Source organism: Sciurus carolinensis, chromosome 13, assembly GCF_902686445.1.
Source record: "Sciurus carolinensis chromosome 13, mSciCar1.2, whole genome shotgun sequence".
Lineage (NCBI taxonomy): Eukaryota > Metazoa > Chordata > Mammalia > Rodentia > Sciuridae > Sciurus > Sciurus carolinensis.
Window position 1 is genome coordinate 75,899,420 of NC_062225.1, and position 14,406 is coordinate 75,913,825.

Below are 14,406 nucleotides of genomic sequence, written 5' to 3' on the forward strand. Positions count from 1 at the left end.
GAAAGTTTAGAGGTGAATTGATTGGATTATGAGAGATTTAACCCAGTCAGCACATTAGTCCACTGATATGGATTAATTGGGTGGTAATTGTATGCAGGTAGGGTTGGCTGGAGGAGGTAGGTAACTGGGGTCATGCCTTTTGGGTTTATATTTTGTCCCTCGTAAGAAGAGCTCTTTCTGCTTCCTGATTGCCATGTCCTAAGCTGTTTTCCTCCTCCATTCCTTTCTGCCATGATGTTCTGCCTCACCTTGGGCACAGAGCAATGGAATCAGCTGTGTGTGGATTGAGACCTCTGAAACTGTGAGCGCTAAATAAACTTTTACTTCTCTAAAATTGTTCTTCTCAGGTCTTTTGGTCACAGCAGTGAACAAGCTGTCTAAAACAGATGGGGTTTTGAAATGGACTAGCAGTCGACTAGCACTGAGTTTCCTTGGTCTGGTTCTTGGTCAGGTATTATTCACGTAATCCACATAGCCATCCTGAGGAACACGTAACACTAGACACGTTTATTCTAAAAAGAAGGCCAGTTCTTCAGGAGGCTGACATAAGAGAATCCCTAGAACCCAAGAGTTCAGGGCTAGTTTGGGCAATATAGCAAGATCCATCTCAAAAAAGAAACAGGGACTGGGGAGATAGCTCAGTTGGTAGATGCAGGCACAGGGCCCTGGGTTCAATCCCCAGCACTGCAAAAAGAAAAAGAAAAAAAAGAAAAGAAAAAGAGGGGCTGTGGCTCAGTGGCAGAGCACTAGCCTAGCATGTGTGAGGCACTGGGTTCAATCCTCAGCACCACATAAAAATAAATAATGAAAGCATTGTGTCCACCTACAACTAAAAAAAAAAAAACTATTAAAAAAAAAAAGAGGCTCAGATGTGTTAAATAAGTCAACCAATCACTTGTGGTAAAATATAGAAGCAACATACAAATTCCTCTCCCCGGGATGTTGGCGTTCATCCTGTCAGGCTGCACGGTCTTCTTTATTATGGTGACCAAGACCATATTTAAGGAGTGGCAGGTGAAGAAGAGGACATGATCAACAGGAGATGGGGGAGACCAGTGAGGCAGAATGTTTAGAGAGAAGAAAGCTAAGGGAGGAAGCTGTCTTGTTCCGAATGAAGGTGATCCAGACACTCGTTCATTCAGCATTCATTCATGTTGAATACCTACTTCTAGGCAATGGGCTATAACAGCGTCTCTGATGTCCTCAGGAGTTTCCCAGCATCTCCCTGGCCCACACATAGGAACTACCGTTTCCTGAGCCGCTCTAGAGTTCCAACTTTGTGTCTTGTCCAAAGGAAAGAAGGAAGCCAGCTCCTGCATGGTGTCCCTGGTCTAAGGAAGTGTGCATCAGAGATATGTGATTGGAGGAGTCTAGCTCAGTGATAGAACATTTGCCCCTGGCCCTGCTTGGTCTTTCAAGCATTTACCCTGGGTTCAGTCCCCAGTACCCCAGAAAAAGAAAAGAAAAAGCGGGACATATACAGCTAGGGCATATAGACGGGTGCAGTGACATTGGACACTCTCCTCCCCTCCTCCTCAGGGGATTCCAGCAGCGGGATGAGAATGTTACCACAGTCACATTTTACAGACTCCGGATTTGTGATACTGGGGATTGAGCCCAGGGCTGACATCCCCAGCAAGCACTCTCCCTCTGAGCCACATCCCCAGCCCTTTTCATTAATTATTTTGAAACAGGGTCTTGTTAAGTTACCAAGCCTGGACTTTAACTTGTGCCTGAGCCTTCTGAAGAGCTGGGATTACAGGTGCGTGCCACTGGGCCCAGCAAACCCTTTATTATGAAAACATAAACCTCCGATGGCTCTTTATTCCCCAAAGGCATGGCCTCTAGACAACTGTAGTTCCTGTGCTTTTATAAGACAGAATTTCAGAAAAATATTTCCACCCAAATAACTTTTTTGTAAAAATGATTGACCTCTGGACTGGGGCTGTAGCTCAGTGGTAGAGCACTTGCCTCGCACGTGTGAGGCACTGGGTTCGACCTTCAGCACCACATAAAAATAAATGAATAAATATATTGTGTCCATCTACAACCAAAAAAAATATTATTTAAAAAAAAAAAAAAAAAAAGATTGACCTGTGGTAGTTTGATACGGGCCTCTGTCTACTGAGAGTGTGTGAGCAGAGCAGAAGGCTGGAGAAGCATCCTGTGTGTGGGCCCTGCTTGGTCTTTCATCCCTGCTGCTGTCCTGATCCTCTCCCTGCAGGTTGGTCTCTCTGGATTGAACTGTTAATTGTACAACCCAGCATGTCATCTAGTCCCACTCTGCCCATTTGTATGGTACCTCTAGTCTCTGTGTCTTCAAATGTCCACTGGAGTCTCAGAACTAATGAGTCTGTGTGTCTATCCTTCTGTTAGAATTTTGTGTCCAAGCAGGTTAGTTGGGCCAAGTACTCCCTTAGGGAGGCTAGGCCAGGCTAGGTAGGGGCTTTTTTACAGAAATAATTGCTATTGCGATGCCTTTTACATCAAAGGCTACCTGGGACTGGGTAGTCAGAGGTGGAGACTTGTGTAAGATGGTCTGTGGTCAACAGGCAAGAGATGTCAGGTTGGGATTTTAAAGCCCAGACCAGTCCCTTGGGAGACTCACTGAAGATTGACTGAAGTCTCCGCATGCTGTGGGCTCAACTGCTAGGTAGGTGCTCTAGAGCTGAGCCGGGAGAGGGACCAAAGGCCTCGAAGACACAGGTTCCTGCTGTTCCAGCTCACAGAAGTCTTGTCACACTTTTTTTTTTTTTTTTTTTTTTTTTTTTTTTTGGTTCTGGGGATTGAGCCCAGTGAGGCTCTACCACTGAGCTATACCCCCAGCCCTTTTAAAATTTTTTATTTTGAGACAGAGTCTTCCTAAATTGCCCAGGCTGGCCTCAAACTTTCAATCCTCTTGCCTCAGACTCCTGGAGTTGCTGGGATTACAGGTGTGTGTCCTTCAAACTTAAGCGAGGCTGTAGCTGGTCCTCCTGTAGGAAGGGAAAGACAAGGAGAAAGATGAGGGTGAGGTGGAGTCTCTGCCCTGCCACAGAGCCTCGTGGAGTTTCAGTGGCTGTTCCCTGTCTTCCAGGCAACCCCCCACTTCACGGTTCCCTTAAAGCTGACCCCTGTTCTTCCACCTCCCATCAGATCTCTCCCTGCCTGGCTGGCACTGCCTGGGTGAGATGCATGAACTCAGTATCATTCTTTGGAAGAGTCCAAGGACACCAACACTGAGCGGTGTTGGTGCTGTGCGTGTGGACACTTGCCCATGTACTTGTAAGTGGAGGCCATCTGTGTGCTTGTGTTGGCGGGGCCAGACATGCTGATGTGGCCATGTGCAGTCCCTGAGTACCTACTTGGTCTCAGGCTCTGCACTGGCCTCTTGGGGTCCAAAAATGGATAAAACATAGTCCCAGCCTTCCAGATCCCCACATTTCTCTGGGAAACCAGACGGGGAGCAGACCCTCCCCCCATGCAGTGGGGTTGTGCTCCAGAGTGGAGGACAGGCTGGGAGAACTGCTCAAGCACCATGGGAGGAACGAGCAGGAGACGTCTGGGTTTCGGCCTTAAGTGGATGCTGGTGCTATTCACTGAAAGACACGCAGGAGGAGTTCAAAAAGAGAGTTCAGTTTAGGGCCCACTGAGCCTGATTGGCATGCTCTGGGTTGTGGGTGTAGAACTTGAAGTTCAAGTTGGAGGACAGCTTTAGGAGCCACCAAGTATGAGGTGCTCTGGGTCACACAAGTATATGAAGTATCCAGGCGTGCATGGCAAACAAAAGGATAGGGGATCAAGGAGGGAGCCCTCACATACCCCTGACTGCCATATAGTTCTAGGAGTGTCTGAAAAGGGGCCAGAGAAGAAGTGGTGTCACTGAAGCTGAGTCTCCCAAAGGCAGAACAGCTCAGCTGGGTGGCGCAGCACATCTGTAAGCTGGGTTAGGTCATTCACGTGTCTCCCTGTCTGTGGTTGTCAGTGTACCCAGGCTGCCTACCTCCGAAGGCTTAGCTGGCAGGAGGTGTCCTGACTCGGCACCTTGGGAGTGGGGCTGACCAGGAGGATGCACAGACCAGTAAGGATCATGCAAGTGGGCACGGCACCGATGAGGACTTTGAGGGTGACCACCACCTCCTCTGCCTGCTTGCAGGCTCCTGCCTTATATCCTGCAAACCTGGAGAAACACCACCTCACCGTCCAGTCAGGTCCTTCAGAGCCGGCTGCAGGGGTCACGGATACCCCACCCCCAGCCCCTCCTGAAATGTGATTTCATTTCCTGGCCAGATCAGGAGGGAAGGTCAAGGGGAGCAGCGAGGAGTGCAGACGGAGCTAAGACGACTGGCAGCTGGGGCTTTGGAAGTGGTACAGATTCCAAGAAAGGCCCCTAAGTCACATGCACCAGGTTCTCCACGCTCCACATGGGGGCCCCCGGTTGGGAAGAGTGGGGAATTTACCCTCTTCCCACCCCACTGCTCCTGTGTGTCTGGTATACCCAGCCCTGGGACTGACTCCAGACTGAGGGTGGAGATGCCCAGGGCGCCGGCGCCTGAGAGCTTGGTGAAGAAGACATAGGATGAGTAGAAGATGGTCTCCAGGCCCGGGCCGTGCTGGTGCCGCAGCTGGAAGTCATCCACCACATCTGGCAGAATGGACCTGGGAACAGGAGCCTGCAGTTAGCTTGCTTTATCCCCTTGACAGTCAGCAGCCTGTGGGCTCTCTGGGGACAAATGTGTCAGTCTTCTCTGCTCAAGGACAGGCCCCAGAGAGCCCCCAGTTTGTTGGCTTGTATTCCCCACCCCTGCCATTCCCCCCCTTTAGGATGACTCCAGGGTGGAGCTTGTGGCCTCTATCTCCTGCTCAGACAGGACCGAGGACAGCAGGTTGACCCAATGGGATGGATGTCCCCCGCTTCCCTTCAACCAGCCTACCATGGTAGCAGCAAGGACACAGCAATGCTCACGCCAGAGAAGAAGGCCACAACATATGCCACAGGTGCCGTGGGCACAGCAGCCAGTAAGATTGCAAACGGCACCATCACCTGGGGACACAGACACACAGCTGGCCCCTCCACCCTCTCCCTGGGCTGTTCTTCCACTCCCACGCTCACCACTCTTTACTGAGGAGCCCTGGGCCTGGCCAGCAGACCCAGTCCAGAGACAGATTCAGCGGCTGGCTTCAGGAGGCCCACGTTCCATGGTCACCTTCCCAGCCACCCCTAGGCCCTGCTTCCTGCCTCACTCACAAAGATCCCGACGGCTGGTGTCCTCTTCCCAAATCGCTGGAGAACCCACTCCCACAGCGGGGTGCTCAGCACAGCTGAGACCTGTGGGCAGACAGCATGGTCACAGCAAGGCCCTGCAGCCAGCACCTTCACCCAGGATCTCAAAGCCTGGCTTTTCGGTGGGATGCCCAACCTTGCCCCTGGTTTGAACAAGCAGCTAGTAACTTTGACCCTGCCCCCAATTCCACCCTCTGCTCGAATGCCAGTGATGAAGACCAAAGCCAACTACAGCATGTCGACTGCTGGAACTCTGGCCACACATGTCCCCAGCTCAGGCCTTCAGGTGCCCTGGCCTTCACCACCCAGGTCCCCTCACCAGGATGATTAGCACCAAGTTTTGGACGTGGTCATGGAGTCGGGAGGCATGGGTACAGAACAGGACCAGGTAGCTCTGCTCCACCTGAGGAGATGAGCAGGAGGTGGGCGTGTGCAGGGAATGGCAGAAACTCGGAAATCAGGGGCAAGGACGGGGTCTCAGGTCTGGCCTCCTTGAGACGTTGAACTCAGGTACTGTCAGCATCATGCAGTCACCCCACAAAGGATGCTTATCCCCAACAGATATAAGTACTATTCCTGGTCCACCATCACCCCGTGCACAGCTAGGGTCAGTTGGACTCAAATAAACTTCAGGTAACATGAGAGGAAACCTCCCTAGACACTGTCATCTTCCTAGGACCTAAGGCCCCCAATCCCATAAACCCCACCTGGGTCTCTTCCCAGCACCAGTCTCCCTAAGCCAGAGGCCAGCCCCAGGTTTCCCTCTATAAAACAAGTCCAGCGCTGGGTTGTGGCTCAGTGGTAGAGGGCTTGCCTCACATGTGTGAGGTACTGGGTTCGATCCTCAGCACCACACAAAAATAAATAAAATAAAGGCATTGTGTCCATCTATTAACAACAACAACTCAAGCCTAACTCTTAGTGTGATATGCTCCAAGATTGAACCTAGACCTGTGCAGGGTCAGCATGGCTAGTGAATAGAGTGGGGATCAGGTGGCCAAAGATACCTGAACAGCAGCTGAGATGAACAGGAAGGAGACCACTAGTTTCAGGTAAGGCGGGTGCCGGGCAGTGAGGCCCAGCCCAGCCAGGAAGCCCAGGCCCTGACCTGAGGCAGAGGCAGAGGGATCTGCAACACAGGAAGGTGACATTTTGGCTTGACAGAATTCAAGACCCAAACCCGCCTGCTTCTAGCTCCTGCCTCCCGTTTCCTCACAGTTCCTCTGTACCTGGCTGCTCCTTCACCCCGAGGCAGAGCAACCCGCTGCACGCGTGGTAAGTCGCCACCACCACAGCAGCTGCAATGGAGTAGAGACGAGTCTGTGGGACAGGACAGAACTGGGCTGGGGGTGATGTCTCTAACCCAGGGCAGGGCAGGAGTGCCTCCCAGTGGAGCAGAGGAACCCTCAGCTCAAGCCCCGGGTGCTGGGTCCCCCTCTTCCAAATCATTGAGAGGTAGGTAAGGGCCCAGAATGGTCTTCACACACATCCAGTTCGCTGACCCTGTGCCTCCTGCATGGCAAGGAGGCACTGATGCCACCAGGCTCAGAGCACCCGCTTTCCCATTTCACTCAGCGAACATGCATTGCTATTGATGTCTGCATGCTGGACCCTGAGGTCCACGATCAATAAGTGACCGGCTCCATCCATGATAAGGAACTCCGTGTGTGTGTGTGTGATAGATCCATGGGCAGACATTTATAGCAGTGTGACGCACGATGACGCAGATGGACAGAGAAAACAGAACAGCAGCAGCTGTTGCTCAGGGGAGACACATAGGTAATAAAAACTTCCCTGGAAGGAGAGGGCAGGATAGCTTTCCCAGGGCAGTGCCTCAGCAGGCCTTGGGATGGTTCAGAAGGGTGCTATGCTTGGGATTTAATGCTCTGCCATCACGGTCTTAAAATTCTTGATAATTTTATTTGTGAATTTGTATTGATAAGTGAAGTCTGATGGGACAATAGAATGTGAGCTACCAAGGCCTTTGGGCCTCTGCCACATGAGCATCCACCTCCTGCAGATGGGTCCTCAGCCTGTTGCTTCCACTCCTTATAAACAGGAAATATTCATTTAAAAGCGAACAAAAATAACAACATGAAAGGGCTCAGAGAACATAAAGAGGAGGCCCATAGCCGAACTGAGGAGGAGTGGGCTGCACCCAATCCTGAAGGCAAGGGTCACCCATATTCAAAGTCTTTGAAAATGTCCCTGAGACTGAGGCAGGAGGCTTTGCAAGTTCAAGGCCAGTCTCAGTAACTTAGCGAGGCTCTATCTCAAAATTAAAAAGGGTTGGGGATATGGCCCCTGGGTTCAATCCCCAGTACCAAAAAGAAAATGGGCCCTGACAGTGCTGTTGGGACAAGCGGAGGCAGGGAGGCTGTGTAGGGAGCTGATGCAGCAGCTGGGGTGGGGCAGAGGGACAACATTGGCATGACCAGTGAGTGGCAGGGCAATATGAGGGGGCTGAACAACTTCTGGATCTGTGGTCTGAAAAGTGGACAGAGTTTGGTTGTAGTTCAGAGGGTTCAGAGAGAGGAACAAAGGTACGCCCAGGGTTCTGGAGGACAATGATGTCATTTGCTTAAGAACAAAGGGAGGACGTAGAAGAGAAACGTGATGGATGAAATAGACGTGCATCCCCTAACTGCTGAGGAGAGGGAGCGGAAGGGGGCTGTCCCCGTTTCCTCTTCTCACTTCACACTGAGCACCTGTTTGGGGGCTGGGGTTGGGAATGGGTCATAGAAGGACCATGAAAGCACACCAAGCCCTTCTGCTCCTCTCCCCGCTGTCCCTTGCTGTCCCCTCTGGTACACCTCCTCCCCTGTCTTTTCTCTGGGGTCAGCCTCCTCCCCTCCAGGTGACCTCCTGACTTACGATGAACAGGAACCTAGGGTCTAGCAGCGGGCGATGGCCCTGCACTTGGAGCTCATGCACTTAGCTAGGGGTCCCCCTCTTCTAGCTAGGGGAGCAGGGAAGGAAGGGGTACAGTGAGCACCCCCAAGATGAAGAGACAGGTGTGGGAAAGAAGGAGCCCTGGAGGAAGGAGGTAACACTGCAGAGGGGGCCTGGCACCTTGGACACTCACGGCATCCGGGGAGACAGCAGCAGGCACAGGGAGCTCGGTGTCCTCACAGCGGTTGGACCGGTGGGCACCAGACACGATGAACCCGTGGACAGTGGCTCCCATCAGTGTCCCTGCCATCTCCATGGTCATCCCTGGAGACAGAGAGTGTGCAAGGTGAGCGAGCCAGTGGCAATGACCAGGGCGTCATCCTTGCCCCCCAAGGGCTGCACTCACGGTATGCAGTGATAGAATCCCGCTCCGTGGAGCTCGGGGTGAGGAGCATGGTGAGCGCCGTGTAGGGTACCTGGAAGAACTGGGGTGGCCAGCAGAGCTTAAGATGGCCCCCGCCACACAGACCACCAAGCAGAGAACCCCACTTTGCCCCATAAAGACCCCCGGCCATCCTGTCCCATCCTGGTACCCAGGGGTTAATCTGATATCTCCATGTTGGACACCTGAGGCTCAGAGATGGGGCTCCAAAGCAGCAGAGGGCATCTGGCTCCAGATAGGGACAGCAGAGCTAATGGTAAGTTTCTAGGCGCTGGTGGGGAGATGAGGGCAGTACTGGCCACAGCATTGAGGTTCATCAGAACCAGGCCAGGAAGGGAGGCCACCTGCTTACCGTGGCCATGGCCTGGAACAGGCAGTAGAAGGTGGTGTACCAGAGGCCACGCAGGCTGGTGAAGGGGGGCAGGAACCACAGGAAGAAGTAGGCCAGGGCGATGAAGGGTGTGCAGCCCAGCACCCTAAAAAGCAGAGATGAAGTACAGCCCCAGCAGCACCAGGACAGGGCGACAAAAGGGCCTCGCCCAGCACAGCCTGTCCCCTTCTCTGCCCTGGGGTTGCCCTGGGCTGGGGCTCTCAGGGTGGGAGCCATGGCAAGGGGAGGAGGGAGGGTAGTGGATAGCTGGGAGGGGGCCTTCATTGCTGGGACTCTGACTGGGGCACGTGGGTGCTCAGTGGTGCCAGTTCCAGTATTAAGAACACTGGGGCACAAGCAAGTTGCACTTCCTCTGAACCTTCCCTGCTTCCAGGCTAGCCTGACCACACTGAGCCACAGGTCAGGCCTGGGTGTCTTAGAAACTTGTCTAGTCCTATGCCCTCTGCTAAGGGACAGTCCCCAAGAATGTCTTGAACATGACACACAGTCCAACCCCAGTGCACCAAATACAGTCCAGTCTTGTCCCTTAACCACTGACAGGATGTCCACTAAGAAACACGTTGTGACCAATAGCAACCTCAGAGACAGGGGTGGGTGCCTGGATCCTAAGCACCAAGGGGCTGCTCACCAGGGCATAAGCCGTCCAGACCCTGTCCTCCTGCTTCTGTTGATGAAGAATCCAGCTACAGGGTCGGCAGCTGCCCCAGACACCTTCCCTCCAAACAGGACAAGTGACACCTGGGCAGCAGGAATCTGAAATCCACAGGGGAGGGGATTAATAGCAAGAACCAGCGGAGCCAGAAAGCATATGGAGGCATGTTGGGCACAAGAAGGGGCACCTGGAAACCCTTCTGGGGCTAGAGCCACAGTGGAAAAGGCTGCTCAGTGATCTCCTGCCCAGGAAACCAATCCGGAAGGCTCCAAAGGTGCATCTCTGCTAGTGAAAAGGGTTGGGAGGAGCTGACTTCTGTGCACTGGCACTTTGCCATTATTACTGGGTCCAGTCACTTTTGGAGAAAATTTGAAGTCACTGGGGGTGGCTCCAAGCAAGAAGGGTGCACCTAGGGTGATAGAGGTAGGTATGTTGTTTCACAATAAAAAATGTTTAATTGGTTTTTCCGACTTATACTTTTTAGAAGAACGTTCAAATAATTCAGAACACATACGCCAAAATGCATCCCTTCATCTTGAGACAATTGCCAAAAGCATTTTGATAATCCTTTCATGCATTTATGTGCACCTGCAAGTTATAATTTTATCTAAATGGGATCAGACCTGTGTCATTTAAAAAATTCACGAGTATCTTACTTTATTAAGAAGTTGTTCTTGCTTACCTTTTATCTTGCACCATTCCACCCTGCAGTCAACACAGACATCCTGGTGCGCATCCTTGTATAATTTTCTCCACGCTATTTTAATCACTTACAGACACGAGTATACTCATGCACACACACGGTACATATCTTCGTTTTGTTAAAATGGGATCATTTTATATACTCTCCTCTACAACTAGCTTTTTGTTTTTGACAGTGAACCATGAAATCCCTCCATGTCAACAGGTTTCGAATGGCTACACAAGAGTCTATATTGTCGGCATAGTACCCCTTACTTATCTATCTGCTTCTGTATTGTTGGGTGTCCAACAATGTTTCCCATTTTACCACTGAAAACAGGCTGCAATAAATACCCATGAGATTTCCCTAAATAGCATCTGGCTTTTTGTTAGGTTTGGATCAAAGGATCCAAGGAAGGGGGAGTGACAGACACCAAGGAGCCCCAGGCTACTGCCCACACTCACCTGTGCCACATCAAGCAGGAACAACTGTAGGTAAAAGGCTGTGGCGCTGGAGGCTACCTGGTTGGGGACCCCACCAATGCCATAGCACACCTTGGTACAGAATGAGAGGCGACCAGCTCTGCTGACCTGAGGAGACAGTTAAGTAGTCCCCACTCACCCCTGCAAGTCGTAAACAGCTCCCCCCTTCCCCATGACTTCTGTAAGCATCTTGAGTCCCTGTGATGTTTTCAGGTCGTTTCTAGCAACCTCTTAGCCCCATCTTGCCCCAAAATGATCCTAATGAGAAGTGAGAGAAAATTTACAGTAACAAAAATTTCTACACCATGACCTCTAAACCTTTCTAGGGGGAAGTTCTTTTTTATATTTCCCCCCCATGCTTCCTGCTACAGCCTGCTTTAATTCATCGAGTCAGCACTCAGAGTGAACTGTGAGTCAGGAGACCTGGGCTTGAGTTCTTTCTTTGCCACCTACTGTCTGTGTAACCTTGAATAAATCACTCTAAGTCTTGTCTTCCTCGTTGGTCAAACACAATATAATCTCCCTGCCAATTTCACGAGGTTGTCTTGATGAGCGAATGAAGTGATGGTTCTGAGAACGGACTGTTAAGTGCGCAGAAATTCTGCAAGCCGGTTCTTCAACCCTGGCAGCCTGAAATCAGCTATGGTGAGGATAGTGGGAGACATTGTAACTCAGAGTCCCTCCCCACCTTGTCTTTTCCTGGAGAGACAGTTTATCAACCCAACGCTGACATGATGTCCAGGAGCCAGGAGTGCATATGTCTATCTCACAAGCACTGAGCTCTCCAGGGAGTCCTAAAGATCTGACTGCCTGCCCACAACTGCCCAGTGGACGCCTGACAAGCGTCAGCTGAGCCTGGCTCCCGATTTCCATCCCAGGGTCTAAACCAGTTCCTAACCCTGTTCCCACTGCTTTACGTGGCACCAGTCTGCTTAGTGGCTCAGGTCACATCATTGATCCCTTTTTATCTAGTTCCCCTGTCTAATCCATCCTTGAGAGCCTCTTAAGTGGCTTCTCTACTCTGCAGTTGTTCCTTACAATTTGACCCTCCATGAAACAGTCAATGTGTGTGTGTGTGTGTGTGTGTGTGTGTGTGTGTGTGTTTTCTCTTTCTGTCTAGTACTGGGAATTGGACCCAGGGGCACTCTACTGTTGAGTCATATTCCCTGCATGTCATCTTTTAAAAAATTCTTGAGACAGGGTCTCCCTAAGTTACTGACTTGAATTTACGATCCTCTTGCCTCAGCCTCCAGAGTTGCTAGGATTATAGGTGGGAGCCACTGTGCTTGGCTAGCCAGGGATTTTTAATAATATAAATCAGATCATGTCTTCTCTGCTTAGAACCCTCCAAAGAGCTTGCCATAACAGTTTGAATAAAACTCCAAATCTTCACCATAGCCTGTAGGAGCCCACTCTCAGCCCCCACTCCCCTATCCTAGTTACTTCAAATAGCTCTTCTTCAGCAGGGCCCAGGATCCTTCCTGTCACTCCAAATGACCAAGCCTGTTGTTGCCTCAGGGCCTTTACACTTCCCATTTCTTTGCCTGGAAGCCTCTTCTGTGTCTTTCAAGAGCTGAGCCCCTTTCATTCAGCTTGGAGTTTAAATGTCACCTCCTTCAGACTGAGGATGTAGCTAAGTTATAGAGCACAAGAAGCAATAAAGGAAGAAAAAAACCTTGTAAATGTCACCCTCCACCTCCTGAGTCGTTCCCTGATCACTCGAGGTTCTTGAGTGTACTGTTTGGTATACTGTCATTTATTTCCTGCCTACCAGAACATAAGCTCTCTGAGCGCATAAACTATAACTCACCGTGGTGTCTCCAGTACCTAGAACAAAGCTTGATACATAGTGAGTGCTCAATTCCTGGAAGCAATACATGGCTAAGCGGACACTGTAAGTGCTATTTCTTGAAAAGATGCAGGGGCTCCTCTTTTCTTCTTTGCTTGGAGATGGAAGGGAGTTGGGAGGACTAGGGCTTTGCCTATTTTGGTATCTTGAACACTACAAGCGTGTTCTTCTGAAGGGAAGGTCTTCCCAGATAAGGGTTTATCACACCATTTGCACACTTCCTATGCACGGGGGAAAACCACACTTGAGGCAGGATGTGTTCTTTTCTGCCATCAGTGTGAACGTTATTTCAACTTCTAGAATAATTAGAGAACAGAATCCAACATGATAGCCTTACCCTCCCCCATAATGGAAATCTTGTTCACCCCTAAATGGGCCTACCCGTTTTTAGAACATAGAAGGCCCTCCAGGGGGGAAAAAAAATTCTAATTGAGCCAGGTGCTGTGGTGCACGCATGTAATCCCAGCTATTGGAGGCTGAGGTAGAAGGATCACAAGTTCGAGGCCAGCCAGGGCAACTTAACAAGACCCAGTCTCAAAAAATAAAAAGAACCAGAATGTAACTCACTGGTAGAGCACCCCTTGGTTCAATCCCCAGTGTGCGTGGGTGGGGGGAGGGAGAAAAAAATTCCAACTGAGACTAGAGATACAGTCCTGGAGTCTTCAGGATGACAGCGTTACCTCTCCAAGCCCTTCACAGTCCTGTTTTCTAATTAGGTAAACTAGCTGTGTGACCTTGCTGAACTTCAGTGTCCTCACACTTAAAAGGTGGCTCATACCCCTTCCACAGTGCTGGCACTTCATTGGTGGTGGCCGTCATTTTCCCCTTTTGTCCTTAATTTCAACCCAGATTCTACATTTCTCTAGAAAATGAGAATTATTCCAAGGGCCTCATTGCATGTTTTTTTGTTTTGTTTTGTTTTGTTTTTTAAATTAAAGAGAAGAGTTCTGCTATATGGTCAGGTTGGTCCTGAACTCCTGGGCTCAAGTGATCCTCCTGCCTCAGCCTCCCCAGTAACTGGTACTACAGGTGTGCCACCAAGCCATGCTCTCACTTCTTTGTTGGGGGCCACAGTTCTTTGCTCTGAGAGTGAGCACCAAGTTAAGATGGGGAACTGAGATGGTGGTCAAGTGAGGCCACAGGACCTGGACTGGGCCGGGATCAGATGTTGCACGCAGAATCACCCCATGAGCCCACTTCGAGGTCAGCCTTGGGGACAGTCTCCCTAAGGAGAGCCCGGTGCCTGGGCAACACCACGGTCTGAGACAGAGGCTGCGGCCACAGGATCTGTCTGACTCTGGGAAGGGGAGGTTCCCCCCCCACCACAGCTCCAAGCCCTCCCTGCCCAGGAGACCTGCAGCTGTGGGCACGAGCCTTGGTCTGGCGAGGAGAGGACCAGAGACCGGCCCTGGTCCTGCCCAACTATTTGAACGAATCCAGCAAGTTACTTCACTTAGATCGTTTCCCATCCTGTTCTCTTTGGGACACTTCATGTCCTCAGTCTCCCCACTCCGTCAAACCTGAAGAAAGGGCTGCAACCGGACATCCACAACCTCCCGCACCCGCCCGGCTCTGGCCGCTCCCCTCCCGCCCGGCTTGGCGCTCACCGAGCCCTGCTCCGCCGTCAGCTCCCCGGGCTGGGACGGCGGCGCCTCTGCAGCCCCGGCCGGTGGGGATCCAGGGGGCGCTGCCATGGTGCAGCCGCTCCAACTGCGGAGGTTGTCCTGGGTGTCAACGCCCGTGGGAGTGGTGG

The 14,406-nt window shown here is 51.4% G+C and overlaps 1 protein-coding gene across 1 annotated transcript; it reads right to left on the minus strand.

The window, feature by feature from the left end:
• Positions 1-2,922: 2,922 nt before the first annotated feature.
• Positions 2,923-14,347, minus strand: Mfsd2b (MFSD2 lysolipid transporter B, sphingolipid). Its single transcript, XM_047522143.1, has 14 exons — positions 14,174-14,347; positions 10,787-10,912; positions 9,617-9,741; positions 8,950-9,073; positions 8,562-8,640; positions 8,349-8,479; positions 6,493-6,583; positions 6,271-6,392; positions 5,583-5,666; positions 5,228-5,308; positions 4,914-5,023; positions 4,495-4,638; positions 3,983-4,159; positions 2,923-2,975 (listed from the first exon to the last, which is right to left on the minus strand). The coding sequence occupies exons 1-14, from the start codon at positions 14,345-14,347 to the stop codon at positions 2,951-2,953; spliced, it is 1,593 nt and encodes a 530-aa protein (XP_047378099.1). The 3' UTR covers positions 2,923-2,950.
• Between the last annotated feature and the right edge of the window lie 59 nt (positions 14,348-14,406).